The 21,444-nt window shown below is 45.0% G+C and overlaps 3 protein-coding genes across 4 annotated transcripts; 1 reads left to right on the plus strand and 2 right to left on the minus strand.

Moving 5' to 3' along the window:
* Positions 1-362: 362 nt before the first annotated feature.
* zbtb5 (zinc finger and BTB domain containing 5) lies at positions 363-6,360 on the minus strand. 2 transcript variants are annotated; one of them, XM_084005157.1, is made up of 4 exons: positions 6,310-6,360; positions 4,879-5,092; positions 3,830-4,666; positions 363-3,400 (listed from the first exon to the last, which is right to left on the minus strand). In XM_084005157.1, exons 1-4 carry the CDS (start codon positions 6,333-6,335, stop codon positions 2,273-2,275), a joined length of 2,205 nt encoding a protein of 734 aa, XP_083861283.1. In that variant the 5' UTR covers positions 6,336-6,360; the 3' UTR covers positions 363-2,272. The 2 variants fall into 2 exon arrangements, with proteins under 2 accessions (XP_083861283.1, XP_083861284.1); XM_084005158.1 differs by lacking the exon at positions 6,310-6,360 and adding an exon at positions 5,838-6,295.
* A 1,908-nt stretch (positions 6,361-8,268) lies between these two features.
* Positions 8,269-12,933, plus strand: polr1e (RNA polymerase I subunit E). Its single transcript, XM_084005177.1, has 11 exons — positions 8,269-8,511; positions 8,842-8,945; positions 9,341-9,417; positions 9,505-9,646; positions 9,750-9,894; positions 10,421-10,531; positions 10,756-10,852; positions 10,946-11,076; positions 11,172-11,253; positions 11,792-11,923; positions 12,243-12,933. The coding sequence occupies exons 1-11, from the start codon at positions 8,391-8,393 to the stop codon at positions 12,406-12,408; spliced, it is 1,308 nt and encodes a 435-aa protein (XP_083861303.1). The 5' UTR covers positions 8,269-8,390; the 3' UTR covers positions 12,409-12,933.
* Positions 12,934-13,104: 171 nt separating this feature from the next.
* Positions 13,105-19,884, minus strand: fbxo10 (F-box protein 10). The gene is made up of 11 exons (XM_084005154.1): positions 19,704-19,884; positions 18,675-19,290; positions 17,729-18,556; positions 17,361-17,510; positions 16,066-16,202; positions 15,780-15,850; positions 15,540-15,692; positions 15,094-15,444; positions 14,706-15,016; positions 14,404-14,591; positions 13,105-13,612 (listed from the first exon to the last, which is right to left on the minus strand). The coding sequence occupies exons 2-11, from the start codon at positions 19,257-19,259 to the stop codon at positions 13,432-13,434; spliced, it is 2,955 nt and encodes a 984-aa protein (XP_083861280.1). The 5' UTR covers positions 19,260-19,290; positions 19,704-19,884; the 3' UTR covers positions 13,105-13,431.
* Between the last annotated feature and the right edge of the window lie 1,560 nt (positions 19,885-21,444).

A 21,444-nucleotide genomic window follows, 5' to 3' on the forward strand; every position in this document is an offset into this window, starting at 1 on the left:
ACCGTCTACCAATGATGCTGATCCGATTCACAACTCACAGGAAGCCAGGCGTCTGAAACTGGGTTTGATGTTAAAAATCCTTTATGTGATTTTCTATGAGCTACAAATGGAGATTCCTTCTCAGCATGTCTGATTCAACTGAAACATCGTTGTCAAACTTACAGTATACGACAGGATTTACAGTTACAGGGACATTAAAAATTGCACATTAACAAACATTGTGTTACGTTTTTTTTCTGAATTTGATTTCACAAACTGCGGAAACTGTGAGTTATAGATACCTGCTAGCAAAAATGCTACGACATTAGCTTGAAAACTAGCCCTGACAGAGTTGGATAATTGCAATACAGCAACATTTTCACATAGTTCACCGTCAAATAAACATATTAGTTATAAAAACAAAAAAGAAGAATGATTTGTCCAAGTGCTTTTTGTAACAGATGCAACAGTAGATGCATAAAGCACTGATATCAAGTATAGTGGCAAAATTATACACAGTGTTGAGTTTTGTCTCTCCGACAAGAAGAAAATTATGAAACCATCAACAAATGTGCAATATTTACATTTCTAGAGCCCTTTTCAACACGTGCTGGACGTCAGCAGATCAGTTTTCTTTAGATGACTCAGGACAACTTCATTTACCCTTTTAATAAACACATAAACTGTACACAGGAGAACGCCAGCGACTGAGAAAACTTGGCTGATGTGTGGACACACACTGTAAAGTTGCTGACCACAGCTGAATTGTTTGTTCCCAGTCAGAAACCAATAAGGAGAGAAAGTTGCTCAATGCCATCTTCAATACAACTGCAAACCACAACAAATGTGCTTGTTTTTTGTGCATCGTGCGTGACACAAACTAAGGTGCCTTCACAGCGTGTGCAGTTGTTATCTAGGCAATAAAATGGCATGTTAATGCAATATGATAGTTTTCTCAGACCAAGGCCCAACGAATGCAGCTCTTTCCTGCTTAACTCCACCTGGCAAACGCAAGCTGAGGCAACTGGTCGAAGAGAGCAATTCAACGGTTCCCATTCCTCCGAAACTTGTACTTGACAAACTTTATATATATATATATTTATATATTCCCATCTTTAACTGAGCTCAGCAACATTTCTGATGGTGGTAATTCAAAAGGAGCTTGGACTGAAAGGCAACTACAGAGGTCAAGTATTTGACCCGACCTGGTGGTTAAATATACATGAAAACCCAATAACAGCTACTTAGAAATGCTGAACTGTTTATAAGGTTGCTCCTGTCCTGGTTGTCATGTCATCAGTTCAGTGAATAAAAGAATCACGTTATTTTTACAAGAGGGTAATAAAGAGCCAATGCAACTCTAGACTCTCTGTCATCTTTTCTGTTGGTTGATTTCAGCATGGGCTCTGTCCACCTTTTTCGTACAGTGGAGTACCACGAGCACACAACCGTCAACAGTTCGAGACAGTTCACCTCCAAATCAAATTTTTACATATTACATGTAGTTCTTTTATCAATCTAGATTGTTTTGGTGCTAGTTTTGTAGAAGATGTCTGCCTTCTCTCCAATATAATGGGACTGGATGGCACTCGGCTTATGATGCTCAAAGTGCCAATAAATGCACTTAAAAAACTCAAAAGGAATGTCTCTTTCCAATCCTACGTGAAACCTTGAACTGGGTCATGAAAAGAAATGAAAGGAAATAAATAGCACTCAAAATATGTATTTTGGGGCAAACTGTCCCTTGAATACAAGCATCACATGTGCAGGATTACGATGCGTTAACAGTCTGAAGAGGGATTCTGCTACAAGTTTTGAGTAGTGAGAAATCTACACATAAGCACAATATTTTACATGTTGGTTCTGCACAGCTGCCTCTCTCACAAAGTGTCAATAAGCCTACCACAAACAATAGATGTTCAGCCTTAAGGGGTCGCCTTAACAAAATCTCACTATACAACTAGGGGGCTCACATGACACCTTTTATAAAGACAACATAGCAGTGTAACAGTGTAGCAGCTTAAAAAAATAAAGTAAAGACTGGCCCGGGGCAGTCCAAATGCTCACTCATGTAAAATACTCTCAGGATTTCATCAGGGGAGTATACACTGCATATCTGTGGGTCTATCATGAATGCATGGCAACAAATGTACCTGGCACCTTTGCATGTCCTGTGTTGTTCTACAGGCTGAATGTGTGATCTTTGGTCTGTCATCAGGACAGAACAGACGCCAGCTCTGTCACAGCTTGAGAAAAATCCAAATTCATCACTTATTCCTAATGTACCTCAGTCCTACAGCAGGGCGTTAGACAGGTTACTGTTCTGCCAACGCAAGCAGGTGGTCTTGCAATGCTTGTATAAGTGGGAGGACTGGCTGAAGCGTTTTCCACACTTGAGACACGCGTAGGGTTTCTCTCCTGTGTGCACGCGTATGTGTTTCTTGCAGTCAGTCAGAGTGAGGAAGGTCTTGCAGCAGATTTTACAGGCGTATTTCCGAGCTCCCTCAACCACCAAGACGTTGTGCTCCGACAGAGCCTTCTTGCACTTGGACAGGACGTCTGCTGAAGCTCGGGTCAGCTGTGGGGGGAGGGATGTGGACCTGCCATTGTTCATCTCATATCCACCGCTCTCGTTGAGTAGCAGAGGACTTGCCAGACTTGAGGAGGAGGAGGCAGCGTCCTGGAGAACGCCACCTATTCCTTCTTCTCCTCCCATGCCGGTGGTCATTTTCGGAGCAATACGTCTGTAACCTGGGTAACCCAGAGCAGCAGTCGCACCCCCTGCTCCCTGTGAGGGTCGCCCCAGGGAGTGAAGCCCTAGACTGGAGCTCTGGAAGTCCAAACCAAAGGGATCTACCACTCCACGGCCAATACCACCACTTCCTCTAGGGCTCCCTAAACCATCATGCAGAGGGCGAAGGAATAAAGAATCAGCTTGCAGGTTATCTCCAAATCCATTGGAGCCCTCACCACCGAGCGGACCTGACTTCAGAAGAGAGGAAGAAGCAGAACCTGGTGGCCCAGCGCCTTCGTCTCTGAGCAGGAAGTGGTGTGCTACTGCATCACCAGTTGTTGTGTTGGGGAGGTCATCCTCTCCAGCAACCAACCCCGCTCCGACACTTCCGAAATCCTTAGGGCTGCTGAGGAAGCTAGAAATACTAAAACCAGGTTTGCCACCCAGTCCGCTATTACACCCAAAACCTCCTCCGGCTCCGACGCCTCCTCCCATGCTGCTCTTGATGAGCAGCTGGGAGCTGGGATGCAGAAGTTGGGGTTCGGAAGTGAAGCTGCGGTCGCTGCTCTCTGGGCTCAGCTCCGCCTTCTCCTCTTCCTCGCGGCCTCCTGGCTCAGCCTGCGATGTCACGTCGCTGATTTCATCAGTTGGCTCAGGCGAACTCAGCGGCTCTCGTTTAACCACCACCTACATGCAGCGAAGGAGGAGTTTCATCTCAGACCAAAGGAGGTTTACATTATATAGACAGCAACTAAAATGAAGCAGCATGACTTGTGTGTATTAAATGCTTTTGTGATTGTCAATAAGCACATATGCGTGATTTAAGAAAACGAGATACATTCACTGCTGACGGAATATTTAGTGAACAAGCTTCCAAATAATGTTGACCTAAATCTAAACATGATTCATCTTTCTAATTCGAGAGGTTTGGATTAACATTTAAATTTGTTTCATACATTTTTCCTTTTTTATCCAGCCAAGATCATTTTTTCCAGTAGTTTTTTTTTTTAAAAGAAGAGTTAAACTAAATCTTAAGTAAAGATATCAAATGAATGAATATTTTGCAAGTGCGTCATCATTTCAAGTGTTAATGTAATAAAAGTAAAACAACTTTACCTTCTGTTCCTGTTCTTCTGCTGCCTCTGTTCCTGATTTGACCTTCACCCCTGCTCTGTTGACCTGGTGGTCCTGGTCTTCCATGTCCTCTTCCTTCCTCACCCCTCCTTGCATTCTCTCCAAGTCCCCCCCTGCACAGTGTCCACTGTCTGACTGGCTGGGCATCTGAGGATCATCTTGGGACAACCCTGCCAGGTCAGTGATTGCTGCATCTAATTTGGATTCATCCCCCATCTTGTGAGAGTCCGGGGAGAGTAGCGCTCCTTCTTCTCGGTCTGCATTAACCCCTTCTTCTCCTAACAGTCCCAGGTTCGGGGCAGAGGGGCGCTGCCTCTGCCTGGGTCTCTCCTCCGACAGGCCCAGGGCCAGAGAGGGCTTGCGTTTGTGGAAGCGTCGGATTGGGAAGGAGGCTCTCTGTTCCACCACTCTACTGCCGACTCCGTCCGCCTCCATCCCACCCAGAGCAGAGTTCACCAAGCTAAGGCCCAGCTGCTGCAGTAGGAAGGAGCGCTGCAACTTTGACGTGGCGGCGTTTGCTGTGAGGTTAGCATTAGCAGCGAGAGTAGGGTTCACTGCTAAATCTGCTACTTGCTGCTGCTGCTGCCTGTGCCTCTGCTGCTCCTGCTGAGGGTGGTGGTGGGTGGATGTCTGTCTGTCGGATGAAGGGGACATGGGCAGGGTGCGCGTGGTCAGGTAGTGTTTGCAGGCCTTGACGACATTGTTGAGGTGCAGATGTGAGGCTGCAAGGAGGATATCCATGACGTTGCTCTCCCCCAGCATCAGTGTTGACGTGTACATCATGTCCACCAAGGCAGCAAAAGCTTCAGCCGTCACAACCTGCAGCGAGACAGAAAGTTGACTGATTTTTAACAGCAGCAACAAAGAGTTTAAAATATGTCAGGGTTTCTTTTCCTGAATTACTGCTTTTATGATGTGAATTTGAAGATCGTTGACTGTTCACCACCACACACATCCATTCTCACCACTACAAGTTAGAATAATTAATGCCCTCTTTGACAGGATTTAAGGTTTTTTTATTCTGTCCTGACCTCGCTGTCCAGCTGGATCATGTTCATGCTAGAATCCCCCTCTGCCACCGTGAACAGGGCCCTGAAGTGGGTGCTGCAGGCTGCCAGCACCGAGCGGTGGGCTTTGAAGTGTCTGCTGCCCACAACGATGACGCAGTCGCACAGCTGACCGTGGACACGCTGATAGTTGAGCTGCTGGAAGATCTGCTCAAAGTGGCCCGGGAAATCCATGGCCCTAGAAACAGAGGCAAGGAAAGGTTGGAAAATGTAACTCTATACAGCTGAAGCAATCATTTGATCGAGATAACGTTCATCAACAACAGTTGTGATCATGTCTGAGTTTAAGGCTGAAACAAGTGATTTGAAGACATCACGTTTGAGATACAGGAAACTGTAGTGACTTTTTTTCACTATTGTCTGATATTTCATAGACAAAATGATGAACCGATTAATCGGGTATTAAACATCCAGTGTGTTGATGTGTAAAGACGATAAGTGATGGGAGTCAAAGTGGGGTTAGATTGAGTTTTTACATGGATGAAGATGTTCTCACGTGCCATTGTGTATTAGAAGGTGTTGGAAATTTTGGACACAGTGACAAAATAACCCAAAACTGTGATTGGGTGAAAAGGCATTCCGTGGTCCTACAGATTAATAGTTCATGTGCACCAGTGACAAGAGCAATGTTTCACAGTCAGTTTAATCCATAACTATTCTGTAATGTGCTCTTAAATATCTAACTGGAAATTAAACGTTAGCTAGCCCGATTGTTTAATTGTAGCTACGAGGTTAACAAACTCAATTACAACGCGTAACGTTAGCTACAGCGTAGTGTAACGCTACTCTGGCATGTAACAGCGTTAGAAATTAGACAGCTAGCACATCTAGATCGGCTTACACATGACCAGTTAGCTAGTTAAAAGCATAGCATTCTATTGTTATGACGGCGAGATAAGATAGCTTGAAATAACTAACATTACCTTGAATTTCCCAAAGCGTGTGTAACAAGAGGCAGACACAAGAGGCCCTGGCCAGAAAATAGCAAGCTAAAGTTAGCCGGCTGTTGACCAGCGAACTCCCTGTTAGCTAATGCTAGCTACAACAGAAGCGGTGCGTTAGCGTCCGGTCACCTGGCTGGGCCGCTTGTTTGTCTCGCAGCAGCCCCCCTTCCTCCCTCCATCAAATGGAGCTGGCTAACATGTCTGTTGCTTCATCCCACGTCCCCCCTACGGTCCCGCGACCTGACCGTTTACTCGCAATGAATGGTGTGGCTGGGGGACGAAAGCTGACCTCGAGAAGCCGAACCTGTCCGCCAGTGTCACCCGCGCACAGTCAGATAAAACAACAGCTGGTATGACAGTACTGACTATTAATCACTACCCGGGTCCGACCTGCCTCGTATAATATGTAATAAGTTATCACACTCAGACGGGTTTTACCAACCAGACTCACAGGGTGGCGCTGTTCTTCGTTTCCATGACCTCTCCGAGGTGAAGGGCTGCAGTTATACGCTTCACCGCAAGATGTCGCTGTTGTATCATGTAACGAGTATGTGGTCAAAGACCGTGTATAATGGGGAGCACAATGGGGTTTCAAATTTTCAGTGGAAAAAAGTAAAGTAATGTTCTTCTCAAAAAAGAAAATCAGTGAAAATAAAAAGTTAAACTTATATGGAAGGAACTTAGAAAGAGTAAACAGCATGCGATTCTTGGGATTAACCTTTGACTCTAGATTAACGTGGAGAGAACATGTGAGGGGAATAGTTAAAAAAAGTAAGGTAGTATTGAATGTTATGAGGTGTTTGGCCAGGTTAGAATGGGGGGCTGACTTTACGTCACTAAAATATATATACATTGCACTAATACGATCTAGAATAGAGTATGGTAGCGTGGGATATGGATCAGCAGCTAAATCAGTCCTCTTACAGCTAGATGTCATTCAAGCTCGAGCACTAAGAATTTGTCTAGGAGCAATGAAAACAGCACCAGTATGCTCCCTTCAGGTTGAAGCAGGAGAAATGCCATTATGGATCAGAAGGAAACAGCTTATAGCCAATCACTGGATACATCTAAAAGGACACAATGAAGACCATCCAACAAAGAGAGTTTTGGAGATGTGTTGGGAAAAGGGGAAAGAACAAAAATCAAGCTTTGGGTGGGTCAGTGAGGGAATAGCAGAACAACTAAAAATACAGCAAATAGAAGTCAGCCCAACAGTTCTGTGGACGCAAATACCCCAATGGATGCTACAAGAGACAAGCGTAGACGTAGAAATATGGAACATCAAGAGAAGAAATAAAACAGCTGACCTAGTACAGGAATTTTATAACTACACAGAGGGAAAGCACGGGGAATATGTGCACATATATACAGATGGATCCAAAGAGCCGGAAACAGGAGCAACAGGTGCAGCAGTGGTGGTTCCCAGTCATCATACCAAAATATCAAAAAGAACATCAGACCACCTAAGCATATATGCAGTGGAGCTATGTGCAATATTAATGGCAATCGACTGGGTGGAGGACAGAGTGGACAAGAAGACAGTCATATGCAGTGATTCAGTTTCATCACTCTTAAGCATAAAAAACAGGTCAGCAAAAACACACCAGGAATTATTATATGAAATACTGTTAAAAACATCCAGATTAACACAACAGGGGAGGGAAATAACGTTCATGTGGGTGCCAGCTCACTTAGGGATACAAGGAAACGAAAAAGCAGACAAAACTGCTACGGAGGCAGTAAAGAAAAAGGAGGTGGAAGTGAAAGTAAAATGATCAAAGGCAGAGGGGAAAAGTTTAATATGGAAGGAAATAATCAACCAATGGAATCAGTATTGGAAGAGCCAGGAAAAAGGGAGACATTTATATGAATTACAGGGAGTAGATGGGGGGTTATGGAGACAATAGAACAGAACAGGTAATAATGAGCAGATTAAGAATAGGGCATACTAAACTGAACAGCACACTTAATATCATAGGGAAGCAAATGGTCTGTGTAATTGTGGGGAGAGGGAAACAGTTGAACACGTGGTGATGGCTTGTCCTGGATATGAAAGGGAGAGGGAGAGGATGAATAGAGGGTTGCAGAAGGTAGGAGTGAGGGAAATTAATTTTAACAGTATAATAGAATGTGGAAAATCGAGGGAAGGGAGGAGAATCATAATAAGATACCTAGTATCAACTGGGTTAATTAAAAGCATGTAGAAGAGGAGGAACGGGAGAAGTAAAGTCCAGCAGATGGCGGTAAATGCAACACTAAGGATGCCGACTGCCATTAAACACCAAAGAAGAAGAAGAAAGACCGTGTATTGAAAGATAAGCATCAAGATAGTAACCCCCTTTTTATTTCACCTTGTGGACAACATGCAGCTTCTGTCTTCTCTAACCTTTTTGTGTTGGGCGTATAAACAGCACTTTTTTTCTGGGAAAGGGGACAAGAGGGTGTGTGCTACGCTTCTGAGAAGAGGCCGAGCAGTGCAGAGCCGCGGCCGCGAACAGGAACAAACGTCACAGAGAACCAATCTGGGCGAACATGGAAGTACATAGACGTGAAACCTCTTTCACCAAACGCACGACAACAACAACAACTATGGCCGCCTCCTGCTCGTTGGTGTGTTGCGGAGAGGAGAGAGAGTCTGACAAAGCTATTATTGGTGACTGTCTCACATTTGTTGTTTGTCCGATCTTTTGAGAAGAATGTTGTAATTATAACTGTGGCTGTAAATGTTGGGTCGCGCTCATATTATCTGTTTTAATGAGCCGTTTGTATCGCACACGTGGGTACTAGCAACAGGGCTAATTGTTTGAGGTGACGTGTGTGACGTTGATTTCCAACTAATAGTCAGTGACCATTCATTCATTCGTTTTACCTTGTCATTTGCTGCCCGCATTCATTAAGCTTTTGCGTATAATCCGGAACGTGTTTGTGTTGGTGTGAAATGCAGATGTTGACGAGCTGCTCCTCATGTTTCTCCTTCTCACAGTCCGCTTCTCAAACGGCAGCGTCAAAAATGCGGACAAGCTGGATTTTACGATGTACAAGAACACCGATGAGAACAATCCCAGGAAAAAGAGCAGGCGGATAATGGTGAGACAGGTCTTCAGTATTTGCACTCTTATGTAAATGTACGTCTGGAATGCTGCCTTCACGTGCTAATCGGAAGATCCTACTTCCCATTTGTCAGATTACGAGAATGACATGTTCCAATGCTTTGTAATGTAATAACGTTGTTCTGCGCTAACAGACTATAGTCCATGTGTTATAGATAGAACGATAAATAATAATTGTCTATATCAAGTATACGTAGATCAGATTAAAATTAAGTACACAAGCAACAGTTCATACATGTTGCTCAGTTGAAATTACATACCATCTTCTCCAACAGGTTAAAAGGTTCTGGTCACCCAGACTCAGGTTCCCACTCTTAATTCCAATAGCACATTACACTTTAACGACTGTGCTTCATGTTTTCCTGTGTCTAGGCTGCTGAATCGGACAGACTGTCCTATGTAGGGAGTAACTTTGGACCGGGGTCCATGAAATGCAACAACCTCTGCAAGTAGGTTAATGTAGCACATTTTGTGTGGTTGTGGAACAACGGCCACTGTGAAGAGAAGTAATGATGTGATGTTTGGTGTCTGTTTAGATATTATGTAGGTGTGTTGAACAGACAGACCATGCAGATGGAGGTGCACAGTGCTCAGCTCTTTAACATGCAACCTCTTATACCGGGGGAGGAGACGGAGGAGCCAAAACCCCAGGACACTACTCAGACCTACAGAGACAAGGTAGCATGGATTTTCCTGTTTTCCTTAGAATAAGACAAAGCTGGGCCGAAATGTAAATGGACTTGGTATGTCTCCATCTTGTGTTTTTTCGTTCTCTCTTTAGGTTGATTCTTTGATTGAGGCGTTCGGCACCAACAAACAGAAGAGAGCTCTGAGCTCCCGCAGGCTCAATCAGGTGGGCAGCGATACCCTTCAACTAGCAGTGGCCAAGGCTGCCAACACTGTGATTGACCAGAAGGGTCTGGAAGGTAAGCTACATGCCTTCATGATATAGAAGTCATTATAATAAAAATGCGTCATCTGAGGGCTCACCTTAAAGTAGAGCTGAAATGAAAAATGCCTTTTACATCACATCCCTGGTAATATTGTGTACCTAATTTATGAATATATGCCGAAAAAAATCCCCAGTTTCTTCATATTTTCATATCAAAATCCAATGTTTTATTCTTCCTGGAAAATAAACTATTACGCCTGCTTACATCAGCTGATACCAACCCATTTCAACCAATAATATCGTGACATCCATCCATCGATCAATCTCCAATTCTGCACAATTCCTCCCGACATTATGTCCCGCCGGTGTATCCTGTTTCACTCGGAAATACGTCACAATGCGGATGACAGTGTGGAAATGCTGTTTCAGCTCCACTAAAGAAACCTCAAAGAGAGGTTGTAACTAAACAATGAAATGTGTTTACTTAACCCCAAATACCTCGATGTCTTCTTCTGTTCTTGTGCCAATTTGTTTCAAATGATTTTTTATTCTTCCCTCAGCTCTACAACAGGAAGTAGCTGAGACGGAGGCCCAGGTAGACCAGGCTCTCCATCTGCCTCCATGCAATGCAGGCGCTGACAAACCTGAGAACGTCTACTTATTTGACGATCGTATCCTTGAGAGAGAGAGAGAGAGAGAGAGAGAGAGAGAGAGAGAGAGAGAGAGAGAGAGAGAGAGAGAGAGAGAGAGAGAGAGAGAGAGAGAGAGAGAGAGAGAGAGAGTCAATGAGGGCATGCAAGAACTGTAGATGGTGGAACAGAAATATATAGTTGGAGTGAAAGCTGCATTGAGCTTGTTTGTCTGGCTCTTCTTCTTCCTTAAATGATGTCCACAGTCCTGAGTCCAGTAGAGTTGGGGGCTTTGGAGGAGGCTGGCTCCAAGATGGCAGCACTCAGCTCCGAGGAGCTGCAGAAGATGAGAGATGATGGAGGGTAAGGCGACAAAAGGCTCACACCATTTTATTAAACTACATTGTGTTTGCTTGCATTCTAATTTGTGTTCCCTTGCCCTTTTTACCATTTCAGGTGTTTGTGTGTTGTGACTCACCTGGAGAACATGCCGACTGTGGGTGAAGTCAGAGATCAAACGTCACGATGTGCCTTTTACCTTTCTATGCTCCTCAAACTGGCGCGGCAGAAGAACGTCAGCCGCAAGTGTGAGTAACGTTGTTTCCCTTTGTGTAAAAAAAGTCTTCCGACACGCCTTTGCACCGGAGCCCAAGCTTATTGTGATTTGTGTTTATGCATGCAGTTGGTCAGGAGGAAGGCTGTCCTCGCATCATTCAGAGCAAACTGCTCAGGACATTCACCGTGGAGACGTTCAACAGTGGCAGGTATGATGGAACCTTTGCACATTCATCATCTCGTAAATGATCTGCCTTAATATCGCTAGCTCTTTGTTAACATGAATTTCATAACCACTTGGTTGCATCTCAAATCTGATTTGGTTTTATTCAATTTGCAACTTCTTATTAAAAATCCACAGAAACCGTTGTTCACTTTCCTTGGATTACGGTTAACAAAGAGGCGGTCATTTTATACAGCTCACCTGTTAAAATTACATTATGGATTAAAGTTAGGCATATTTGAAGGCGTGGCTGCTTTGAGTGACAGGTGGGTGCTAGCTCAGGTCGCCGACCGCGAGCCGTCTGCCCCCAGGCCTCCTCGGGCTGTGTCGCCCACTTTGAGCTTCACAACAGCTCTTCAATAACCTATGAGTGATGCCACAGTGTGTTTTGTAGAGTCCATGTTCTACACCCAGATTAATTTATTATATCAAAATGTCTTTCTCATATAATTGCAGTAGAGTTACACTGATTTAATTGAAAATAACCTTTTTATTGAACTTTTTCACCGTCTCTCATTCTTTAGGCTCCACAACATGGTGTCGACGTCAATGCGTGCCAAAATAGCAGCTTACTCCCTGGCCCTGCTGCTGCATATGGGTCACATGACTGGTGACCTCACATTACTGCACCGTGACCTGGGAATCACCGAGGCCAGGTAAGATGAAAAGACCAGGTCTGCATTTAATGTAGTATGTGTATTTTTGTGTTTTGTATATTGTTTAGTGCGCTGCAAAATAAAATAAAATGTTAGATTTTAAATAAATGGAATAGAAGACGATTGTTAAACTCAATAGTGTTGAATCAGCTGCATATATTTATGAAAATACCTTTTGTCTTTTTGCTCATCACGTAATGAGCTAATGAATTGTATGATTCTACAATACAAATGATCACAGCATGTAAACTCTGTAAATGAGGTGCATTAAATGCCTCTACATGTGTACAGTAACTGAAGTGGTGTTGTCTTCCTACAGGATGATTGAAGTAGCAAAGTCAATGGGACTCACCCTCATTAAAGTGGCCCGGGGGAAGGCCGACAAGACTGAGCAGCGAGACACACACCGGCTGGCCTCTCTGGTTTTACCTCTGGTCAGATATGACCAGGTCATGGAGAGGCGGAAACGCAAGAAAATGCACTGAAGATCAAGATAAGAGCTGAATAGGGAGGGGTGATAATAATTGGAAATGCCGCAAATGAGAACTGTTTATTAATGCATTTTGTAGACAAATAAAGTGGTGAACTTTGAATTGCACATGATAACGTTACTTATTGCTTACTGTGCAAGACACAACGAAGCGAAGGAATGAGCTGTAAACAAATTCTAGATGACAGAGAACATCTAGCTTGGACAGTAAAAACATATAGGCACATTTGTAGACAGCACATATTGCACACCTATTATCATTTTTCCTTTCATAACTGGCTATTACCAGGTGAGCGTGTGGTTGTGTCACTGCAGCGTGATTGATTGTAAGAAAGCTGAGATGCATCAACCGTTACAAACATGGGGGAGGGGGGCATGATACAAAAACACAGGCTCACCAGGAAATGGCTCTGTGCAAGAAGAAGCTTAAGTTTGGCTGTTTTTTCTCTCTGCTTGTTTCCTGCATATACGCGTCACACGACGACCCAACTACAATCATTGAATAAAACATCCAACAAGGCACAGCTTTTCTTTGTAGCGTGAGTGAAGCCGTCATCTCTGAAACCTTGACTCCTGCTAGGATTTGTAAAAGAAAAAAAAAAGTGCACTTCCCAACCAGTGAGTCTCCGAAGCAAACGGACAAAACCAACAAAGTCTACAGCAGGTCTGTACATGAATATGAAATCTGAATGTAAAAGATGATTAAGTTAAAGCTTTTTAAATGGAAATGTTCGTGTAAGATGTTGGATGATGACAGCACTCCAGCTTCATGTCATTAGTCCACATTTGATGAGTGCGCTGGCATTTCATCACAAAATTACAAAAGTGACTTCAGATTTAGTGTTGTGCTGCCGTAATGTGCTGGAAGGTGGTTGTCCCCCTTTAGTGGTTCTACTGGGAGCATCCTCTTCTTGGACACTTACTGGACCTCAACAAGAGGGCCTCATTTGGAAAGTCAAGTGTAGACATGCTGACCTCTCAAAAGTCCTTCATATTGGTTCTAAGTGCTTGCCAGCATTCACAGGATGGAGCAGAACATGCTGCCACTGTGGCAACCACTTTCTACAGTGGCACTGATCCTGGTCGTCATGGAAATTCCGTGTCTGGAAGGATATTGGGATGAGGAAAGACCAGAAGGGGAGCTGGCCAGCGGACGTGGTGGAGGGTTGTCCAAAACCCAGGGAGGAGCAGGTGTGCAGCTGCAAAATGCAAAGTGACTGGTAAGTAAAACTTTTATAAGTGGCTACTTGTGGGCATCAGGAACAATTTGACGTTGCTTTTTAAAAATTATATAATTGTGAAAACAGTTGTTGATTTAAACATTCATTTGGAGTCCTGTTTCTGTCCACCAGGCGTATGCATGTCCAGTAGTCACTCTCTTTCAGCTCTGTTTTTGCTCTACCGAAGCTCGCAGTGGGCCAGAACTCACGGTAGCTTTTTACTTGCACATCTACATCTTACTCGTGGCGAATTGTGACCTTTTCTTGTACACTGGCTTCACCCAAGCTGTCGGTACTATTTCTGCCCTTCTCCATATCAGGATCTCTGGGCGATGCGTAATAAACAAAGCAACACCAGGGCCTCCTAAGCCGTATGATACTAAAAAACCATGTGGAGAGCATTTGTTAGGTTCGAACGAGGCCGCTGTCATTTATGTGTAAAATAATGAATGAACTGTTCATCATAACTTTTTTCTCACAACTATTTGTATTAGTAGTATGTATTAATGAAACAGTATTTAAATGTTTTCTGAATCGGCTGCCGAAAACAACCCTATGAGATCTGTGAGGGAACCAAAGCAGTAAAGCTGTGCTGCAGCTCTTGATAAAGCTCCGCAAAGCCAAGGAGAGCTACAGGTATGAGTTGCTATGCATACAAAAATCTTCTACAGCTGCATGTGTGGACATCAGAAGAAAAGGGAGAACGAGTACAGACAGTAAAGCCACTGATGGTCTGAATCTCTAGCTCTTTCTGTTGGTTGCCTAGTTACCTGTCATCATGCCTTAGAACGATGTTGTTGCGCAACACGCAGCTCTCATTGCCAGGATCCATATGAAGCAGTGCCTTTTTGTTTCCAGGATGGCCCTGGAACAAGAGATTGTCATGGACCACCCCTTTTACTGGTCCGAGCACAGCAACACCACAGCCCTGCGCTGGTTGGACACGGTTACGCAATACCTGAAGAAGAGCAAGAAAACTCTAAATCTGTGATGTGTTTATATTTAATTATGGAGCTATGCACAGTGCTGGAAGAGTACTCCTTAACTGTGTTCAAGCCTCATCCCGTCTCACCTTGATGTCAGCACTGCCAGAGACCTGGATCCCATATCCACGGTTTCCAACGACATCGTTCTCCACAACCTGCCCGCTCCCACTGAAGCCGACACCATGGCCGCTGTTTTTATAGATGCCGTTACCGCGAAGCTCCACTCTGCAGTCTTTCTCCACCGTAACGCCGCCCCGGCCATTTTCAAAAATGCAGTTTGTGACCAGCCGGGTCAGCTGACTGCTCTGCAGCACAGCTATGCCGGTGCCACGGTTGCTGTTCACGAGATTAGCGAAGACATTCAGGGGCTCACTGCTCTTCACGTACAGACCAACCGCTACAGGAAGAGACGGAGAGGACATTACAGACAGGAAGTGATGGACATGATGCCATGCTCAACAGGTCTATTATTACCTCCATTGTAGCTCATGCAGTTGCTCTCCACCAGGGCCACGCTGATGGAGCGACGGGCAGAGTTGCGCTCATCCTCACTGTCCAGATCGCTCTCCCATGGAAACAGTTCCCCCTCTTCATTCAGGTTCTCCTGCCCTTCTCTCCCCTCTCCTTCGACCCCCCTTCTTTCCCCGCTGCCTGCTTCTCCACCAATCCCTTCCTGCCCTGTCCAGTTCCCATCCCTGGCCTCGATGTTGTCTGGATCCTTCCTACAGAACACTGCCAGCCCGTACATACAGTTATGGGTGATGTAGTTTCCCAGGAGCTGTGGTAGGCTGGATGACATAACCCACACACCGCAGCCTTTGTTGCCTAGAGAAAACAAGAGGAAGAAATTTAGTGCCACGGTTGGTAAAGTCGAAAACAAAGTTGAGCTGTTGTGTCATTAATAGACTGACATTACATACAGTAGACATGATTTCCCTCGATAAGTCCGCGGCCTCTCTCTCCCACCACGACACCGTCCGAGTAGCCGTAACAGATGTAGTTGTTCCTCAGGACGGGGTCGCCACCTCTGCGGATGTCCACACCGCCCCACTGATTCTCTTTGATCACATTCTCTGGAATTAACAACGGGGATTTTGATTTCTTTAACAAAAAAAAAAAATGAAGAATGCGTTTGACATGTTTTAGTGAAATGTTATCACCTGTTATCGTCCCTCTGCCATTCTCATTTATAGCGATGCCTGCAGCCTGGCCCTGGAAGATGTGATTCCCACTAAGAGAGAAAACAAGGAACGGGAGACGTTCAGACTATGTAGGAAAATACTCGGTTATGTATAGCAGGAGAATATTTAGCACTCTACTGCAGCGGTCATAGTGATCGTGAAGTCAAGCCATGCAAAGAAGAGGTAGTACAGACACAAAATGAATAGCATTTAAGCAATGGTCAAAAGCAAATACTCACATACTCAAATACTACACATTCCATACCTGACCACAGGATTCCCACTAAAGAGAATATACACGCCCGCCTCCTTGTTGTTATAGATCTGGTTGCTCCGAATTGAACCTTTTCCATTGCCAAGGACAACCACCCCTGAACGCAAACCACTATGTATTTTGTTGCACTGTGGAATGAAAGACCAAAAGAGCAAAAGTGGAAAAAAGAACACTAAAATGTTTGGAAATGTACAAATTGTCTGTTTAATATTTTTTATTATTGTGCACACAAGCTCTTAAAAGTCCCAGTCGGCAAGTCCGGTGGATCGAGGGCACTCAGATTTCAGATTTTGAATGTTTCCAACTCTCAAGCTCCTCCCCCACGACCACCGAGCTCCTTCCCCTCGACTTCGTGCCCTTTGAAATCCCTTAGATCACGCCACCTTCTCGTTTCGGTTTTTAACCGAGGAATTGGAAGCTTGTTGCTACTTCCCTCCGCCTCCCCCCTGTGATAGTGTAATCAGCCCTGCGTGCTGATTGGACAGGATGATCTGGGTGCTGTCGGATCTTTGCAAAACAAACAACAGGCTCTACATACACGTAGAGGTGCAATTTTTTTCTAAAACCGGACGATTTATGTTGTTCTGTAGGAGCATAGTGTTGGCTATAGTCAATATGATCAAAACAATATTGCCAACTGGGACTTTAAGTTACTGATGTAATGGGTAAGGGTGCAATATGGCATCAGGACCTCAAAATGAAGAACATATATGAAGAACCAAGTTTGATATAGTGTAGGGATGGGACCATATGGGATTTTATGTGGCACGCGATAAAAACACTCACTATATGTAGATCGTGGAGAACTTCGATTACCGGGAGAATCGTAAATATCGTCATGGGTGAAATGAAAAAGCTTGCTATCATGGTAGACAAGTGAAAAGTAGATCCTGACCTGAAAAATACAGGGAATAAAAAATTTAAAAAAAATGTATTTATCCTTTTTTTATGCAGGGAGACCTTATGATTTATGATCATCTTATTTGAGATAATTTGATTGTTTCACTTAAAAGGAGATTCACTAAAATGTCTTATTTGTGATGCAATATAAATATTAGTTTCTTGATACCAGTATGTTTAAGTGTCATTTTAAGCATATGTTGATGATTATCTGGATAATATAAGTAATTTTTCATATCGTCCCATGTGTAATATAGTGGTAATTGGACAAAATGATCTTCATAACAACTGACGCTCTGGGAAAATCGAATTAGAGGACCTTGTTTAGGCAAATGCATATTGTTTGTTCCTTCCTTGATTCCAACAGAAAGTGAAGCAGCATTTACCACAATGATGGGGTTTGCCCCTTTCCGGATGTCCAGCCCCGCCTCCCCATTGGAGTGGATGTTGTTCTCGGCGATGAGGCCATGAGCAGAGAGGCGCAGGAACACACCTGATGCACGGCACTCGCACACCTCGTTTCTCAGCATCACTATCTGAAGGAGGTAAGAGAGAACGAGAGGGAGCTCAAGTAACACTTAGAACTGGAAACTACTGCTTAATTAATGATGAGCTGAGCTACTTCCTGAGCTTGATGTATGACTCAAAGAGGTATTGAGCCTGTAAAAGTTGTTTATTAATTGAATTGAAATGTGTTAAGATACATTCAAGAGACACTCTATTGAAGAACATTATTATGATTATTTTTATTTACTGTGGAGTTCTGGATGCAGCGGACGGCATAGTTCAGCCCACGGAAAACGTTGCCCTCCAGGCGAGCCTGTCCGTAATTAGACAAATGCACTCCACCCTTCCCTTCCCTGAAGAGGCAGCGTCTGAGGATACAGCCAAGCGTGGAGGCCGCCAACATCTGAGCCTCTGGGTCCCTGTCTAGTTCCCGCTGAAGGGTGAGGGGTTCAGGGGTCACAGATGGTGGATCCGGGGAGGAGGCCAGTGGCAGAGAGCCATCTGGTTGGGGCTTGAGCAAATGGGCGAGGCCGTGATGATCACAGGGGACTTTGTAATCCAATATAAGTGAGTTTTTGCTGTTGTTAGTTCCTCCTGCATCTCGGTTCTCCTCCTCTCCATCACTGCGGTCGCCATCACTCCAGGCATCTTCGATCACTGTGCCCTGACACAATGCATCTACGCCAGTCCTCCTCTGCCAGTCTTCGATGTTCACATGCTCTTTTTTAACATTAGCACCTGGGGGGCGCTGCCCACCCGTGGAGCCAGCCAGAGGGCCTCTGGGAGGGCTATTGTTCCCAGATGCACCACATGATGGGAATGTCCTGCTCAGGGCAGCCAAGTGTTTACAAGCCCAGTTCCTTTCTGACACTGGAGGACCTTCAACAGTCACAGAAGCTGTGTCACTTCCTGAGAAGTCACAGCTGTCCAACAAACTGAGGACGACGCCCAGCAAGTGGGCAGAGCTGCCTTGTGAGAAGGAGCAGAAGCGAGCCTGGCAGGTTCCCGGGCCGCGGACTTGCAACTGAGCCCCCTCAAAGTTGCAGTTATCGAGCTGGACGTGACCCCATGACGTCTAGAGCGAATCAAAGAGAGAAAGGTGACTGGAGTGAAACGGATTCAGGAGGAAATAAACAAAAAGAATTAGAGAATTGATAAGACAAAGAAACCATCAGGACAAGCTGTTACTTCACCTTGTAGACCACCGTGGAGAACCATGGTGGCATAAACACCAGATTACATAGCCGGGCCGTCGGGCACTGCTGCTCCATGCACACCAGAAGGGCCACCTCGCCCAATTGGCCCAGCCCAACCAGCTCCACAGGAACCTTCAGCGCCACTTCAGCCTGCTCTTCATACACCCCTGGATGGAGAACTACACGGTCATAAGGCCCCACGACCCCAAGGACCCCGCGTAGGGTCTCAAACTCGCATCCAGCCCCCACATGCCAAACCCTGCGGTCTTTTCGACGACGGAAAAAGAGGAGGCAGGCAGAGGACTGCAGCTCTGGCCCATTTTGAGTCCAGGTGCGGGTGCACAGGGCGTGCTGCTTCAGGGCCTCCCTCCAGGACGCAGGCTCCTGATGGGGCTGACTGGGCCAGTTGGGGTGTCGGCACTCTGGGCACCCCAAGCAGAGTTGTCTCCAGCGGGTGTTGTCTAGTGAGAGGATGAGCTCCCGCCAGGCGCGGCACACCTGGCAGCAGCGGCCCAGGTCGGGGAGCGTCAGATAGGCCAAGATTACCCTCCACAGCTCCACGGGGAGGCTGCCGACCTCCATGGCAGCGGAGACACCGCCCGGCTGGCGACACCTGGGAACACGCACACATGCACGCGCACGTAAGGCAACAAGAAACCGCTCGCGCCAAGCGTTACACAAAAATAAAAAACAGATGTCACAACAAAATCTCATAAATTACCACGCAGATAAATAGCCAATTTCTCAGTGGCGATGTAACTAGGTAAACTGTGTTAAATTATCAGGAAAAAGACACAACTGGCAAACAAGGCATGATGGGAAAGATGCCGTGAATTCTGTAACGGTTTCTAATCTAACGTAACGCCCCTCACAACCCCAGGCAGGCCTGCAGTTTTAGCCTATTGTTTCTAAAGTTTTCTGCGATTATTGACGGCTAGCTAGCGAGGGGACTTGTTATTTACACACCTTGCGTGTTAGCCACAACATACACTGACGTTAACAGCAGGAGAGCGTCAAAAGCCTTACCTTTCACCAGAGAGTCATGGTTGGATGAATCAACATGTCTGCTGGATATTACCGGAGCAGCGTTACATGTCGTCCCTCACTGCCTCCAGAGTTCAAAACAATCCGTGACGACTGCAGATGTGCTGTGGAAATGGAGTTCAGACGATTGCTTCCACTTTACGGCAAAGGAAACGAGAGAGCCGAGTCCTCCCCGCGGAAGGAGATCGTCGTTCACCCCGCGGAAGGAGACCGCCTTCAACATCGTCGTGAACCGTAACATCGGACTCGAGCTGATGCTGAAGAGAGCGGGTTAGTCCAGCAGCCCCGGCTTGCCTCTCACATCTCTGCCTTCAGCCTCACCCGACATGACCTAGCACAGTAAACTTCACGCAGCAGTTTGGTCTCAATCCCCCAATATTTGAAGATTTTATGATAAATTAGTTCCTCGACCTTCAGAAAAATATTGTGGCCAAGCTCACACTGTCTGTTAAATCAGTATTAGCCAGCAGCAGGAGATAATACAACTATAACACCTACTTTACAGTAATATTAAAAGTGCTGTTATTGCATTGTAGCATCAAGAGTCAGTCTTGTGATTCTTCTGTCCCCATTCCCCCCATGTCCCCCATATTGCTTTCTTTTAAATCACACGCAACACTTTGAATGTAAAGTAAATAAATAACCAGACAAATGCATGCTCTTTCAAACAAAGAAAACAAATGTGGGAATTGTGACATTATTTTTTACATTTGCAAGTGTACTGGAAGGCGCCCATAAATAAAATGTAGCCTAATAAATATTATTATACCATTTCCCATTAAATAAATATTAATCGAACCTTTTTTTTCCAATAATTGTTTGAACCTCCCAGCACGAGCAAATCGCTTGCCTGCATTTTCATGTCGATTACCGTATCAGACGATTAAAGTCATCATGCTCGACTGGGGTGCAAAGTTCCACGACACTGGGACTGTAGCGACCCACTGGAAACATCACTTCCTCTTACATGGAGAAAGGGCATCGCCGCAGTAACGGCGTTCAAGGCGTCCTCCCAATCTTCGACAGGAAGCATGAGCAACGTCTGGAGGCTCTTCCTACCAAATTTGACACAGGACGAGGGCATACCAGTGTAAAAACATGACATTTCATGTCGCCAATAGGTGGCGCTCTGATTGTGAGTCAATATTGCAGTGCAGAGGTGTTCAGGGAACTTTCTGAGCGCTTTTGGATATTTGGCTTTGGACTTTGGATTGGCTTTCGACACTTTGGACCTTGGGCAACGAGAGGAGACCACATTGGGACAGCTGTATATATATATATATATACACACATTTTTTACGTTTGTGTTTACACTGCTGACAGGTATGTTTAAGAACATTTTTATATTATAGAGAATAGATGTAGAGTCCAGCTCTGTATGATTAGTGGTCTGAGATGACCTTTTAATGATATGATATATGACTTGATGTTATATGAATAACCACAATTATTATTATTTTTTTGCAGTGGAGAAAATCATCAGAGGGAGGAGACTAGTGGACACTTTGAGTCTCAAAGGAATGGGTTTCTATTTGTTTGACTGCATTCAATACAAGTTTTCACTGTTATATTCCTGATAACGTTTTTGTCCAGTGTGCCTTTTTTTCATTTAGGATGCCTCGATGGAAGAACCATCGGCTATCCGTTGCTGCCAAGCAGAGGATGGCAGATCGGTGTGACATGCAGGAGCCTGTCATCTCTTTCTCCGGCAGACCCTCTGGTT

Source organism: Eutrigla gurnardus, assembly GCF_963514095.1.
Source record: "Eutrigla gurnardus genome assembly, chromosome: 3".
In the NCBI taxonomy this organism is placed as follows: Eukaryota; Metazoa; Chordata; class Actinopteri; order Perciformes; family Triglidae; genus Eutrigla; species Eutrigla gurnardus.

What these genes read in the sequence shown, in the direction of transcription:
- zbtb5 (XM_084005157.1), bottom strand. Translation starts at nt 6,335, where the DNA reads ATGGAAACGAAGAACAGCGCCACCCT. An exon ending in TGATCCAGCTGGACAGCGAG is followed by an intron (nt 4,667 to 4,878) that starts GTCAGGACAGAA and finishes GTCTCGCTGCAG; the next exon opens with GTTGTGACGGCTGAAGCTTT. An exon ending in CAGAAGAACAGGAACAGAAG is followed by an intron (nt 3,401 to 3,829) that starts GTAAAGTTGTTT and finishes CGCTGCATGTAG; the next exon opens with GTGGTGGTTAAACGAGAGCC.
- polr1e (XM_084005177.1), top strand. Translation starts at nt 8,391, where the DNA reads ATGGAAGTACATAGACGTGAAACCTCTTTCACCAAACGCACGACAACA. An exon ending in AAATGCAACAACCTCTGCAA is followed by an intron (nt 9,418 to 9,504) that starts GTAGGTTAATGT and finishes GTGTCTGTTTAG; the next exon opens with ATATTATGTAGGTGTGTTGA. An exon ending in GAAGAACGTCAGCCGCAAGT is followed by an intron (nt 11,077 to 11,171) that starts GTGAGTAACGTT and finishes TTATGCATGCAG; the next exon opens with TTGGTCAGGAGGAAGGCTGT.
- fbxo10 (XM_084005154.1), bottom strand. Translation starts at nt 19,259, where the DNA reads ATGGAGGTCGGCAGCCTCCCCGTGGAGCTGTGGAGGGTAATCTTGGCC. An exon ending in CGAGGGAAATCATGTCTACT is followed by an intron (nt 15,445 to 15,539) that starts GTATGTAATGTC and finishes TGTTTTCTCTAG; the next exon opens with GCAACAAAGGCTGCGGTGTG. An exon ending in GTTCTAAGGCATGATGACAG is followed by an intron (nt 13,613 to 14,403) that starts GTAACTAGGCAA and finishes TGCATTTTGCAG; the next exon opens with CTGCACACCTGCTCCTCCCT.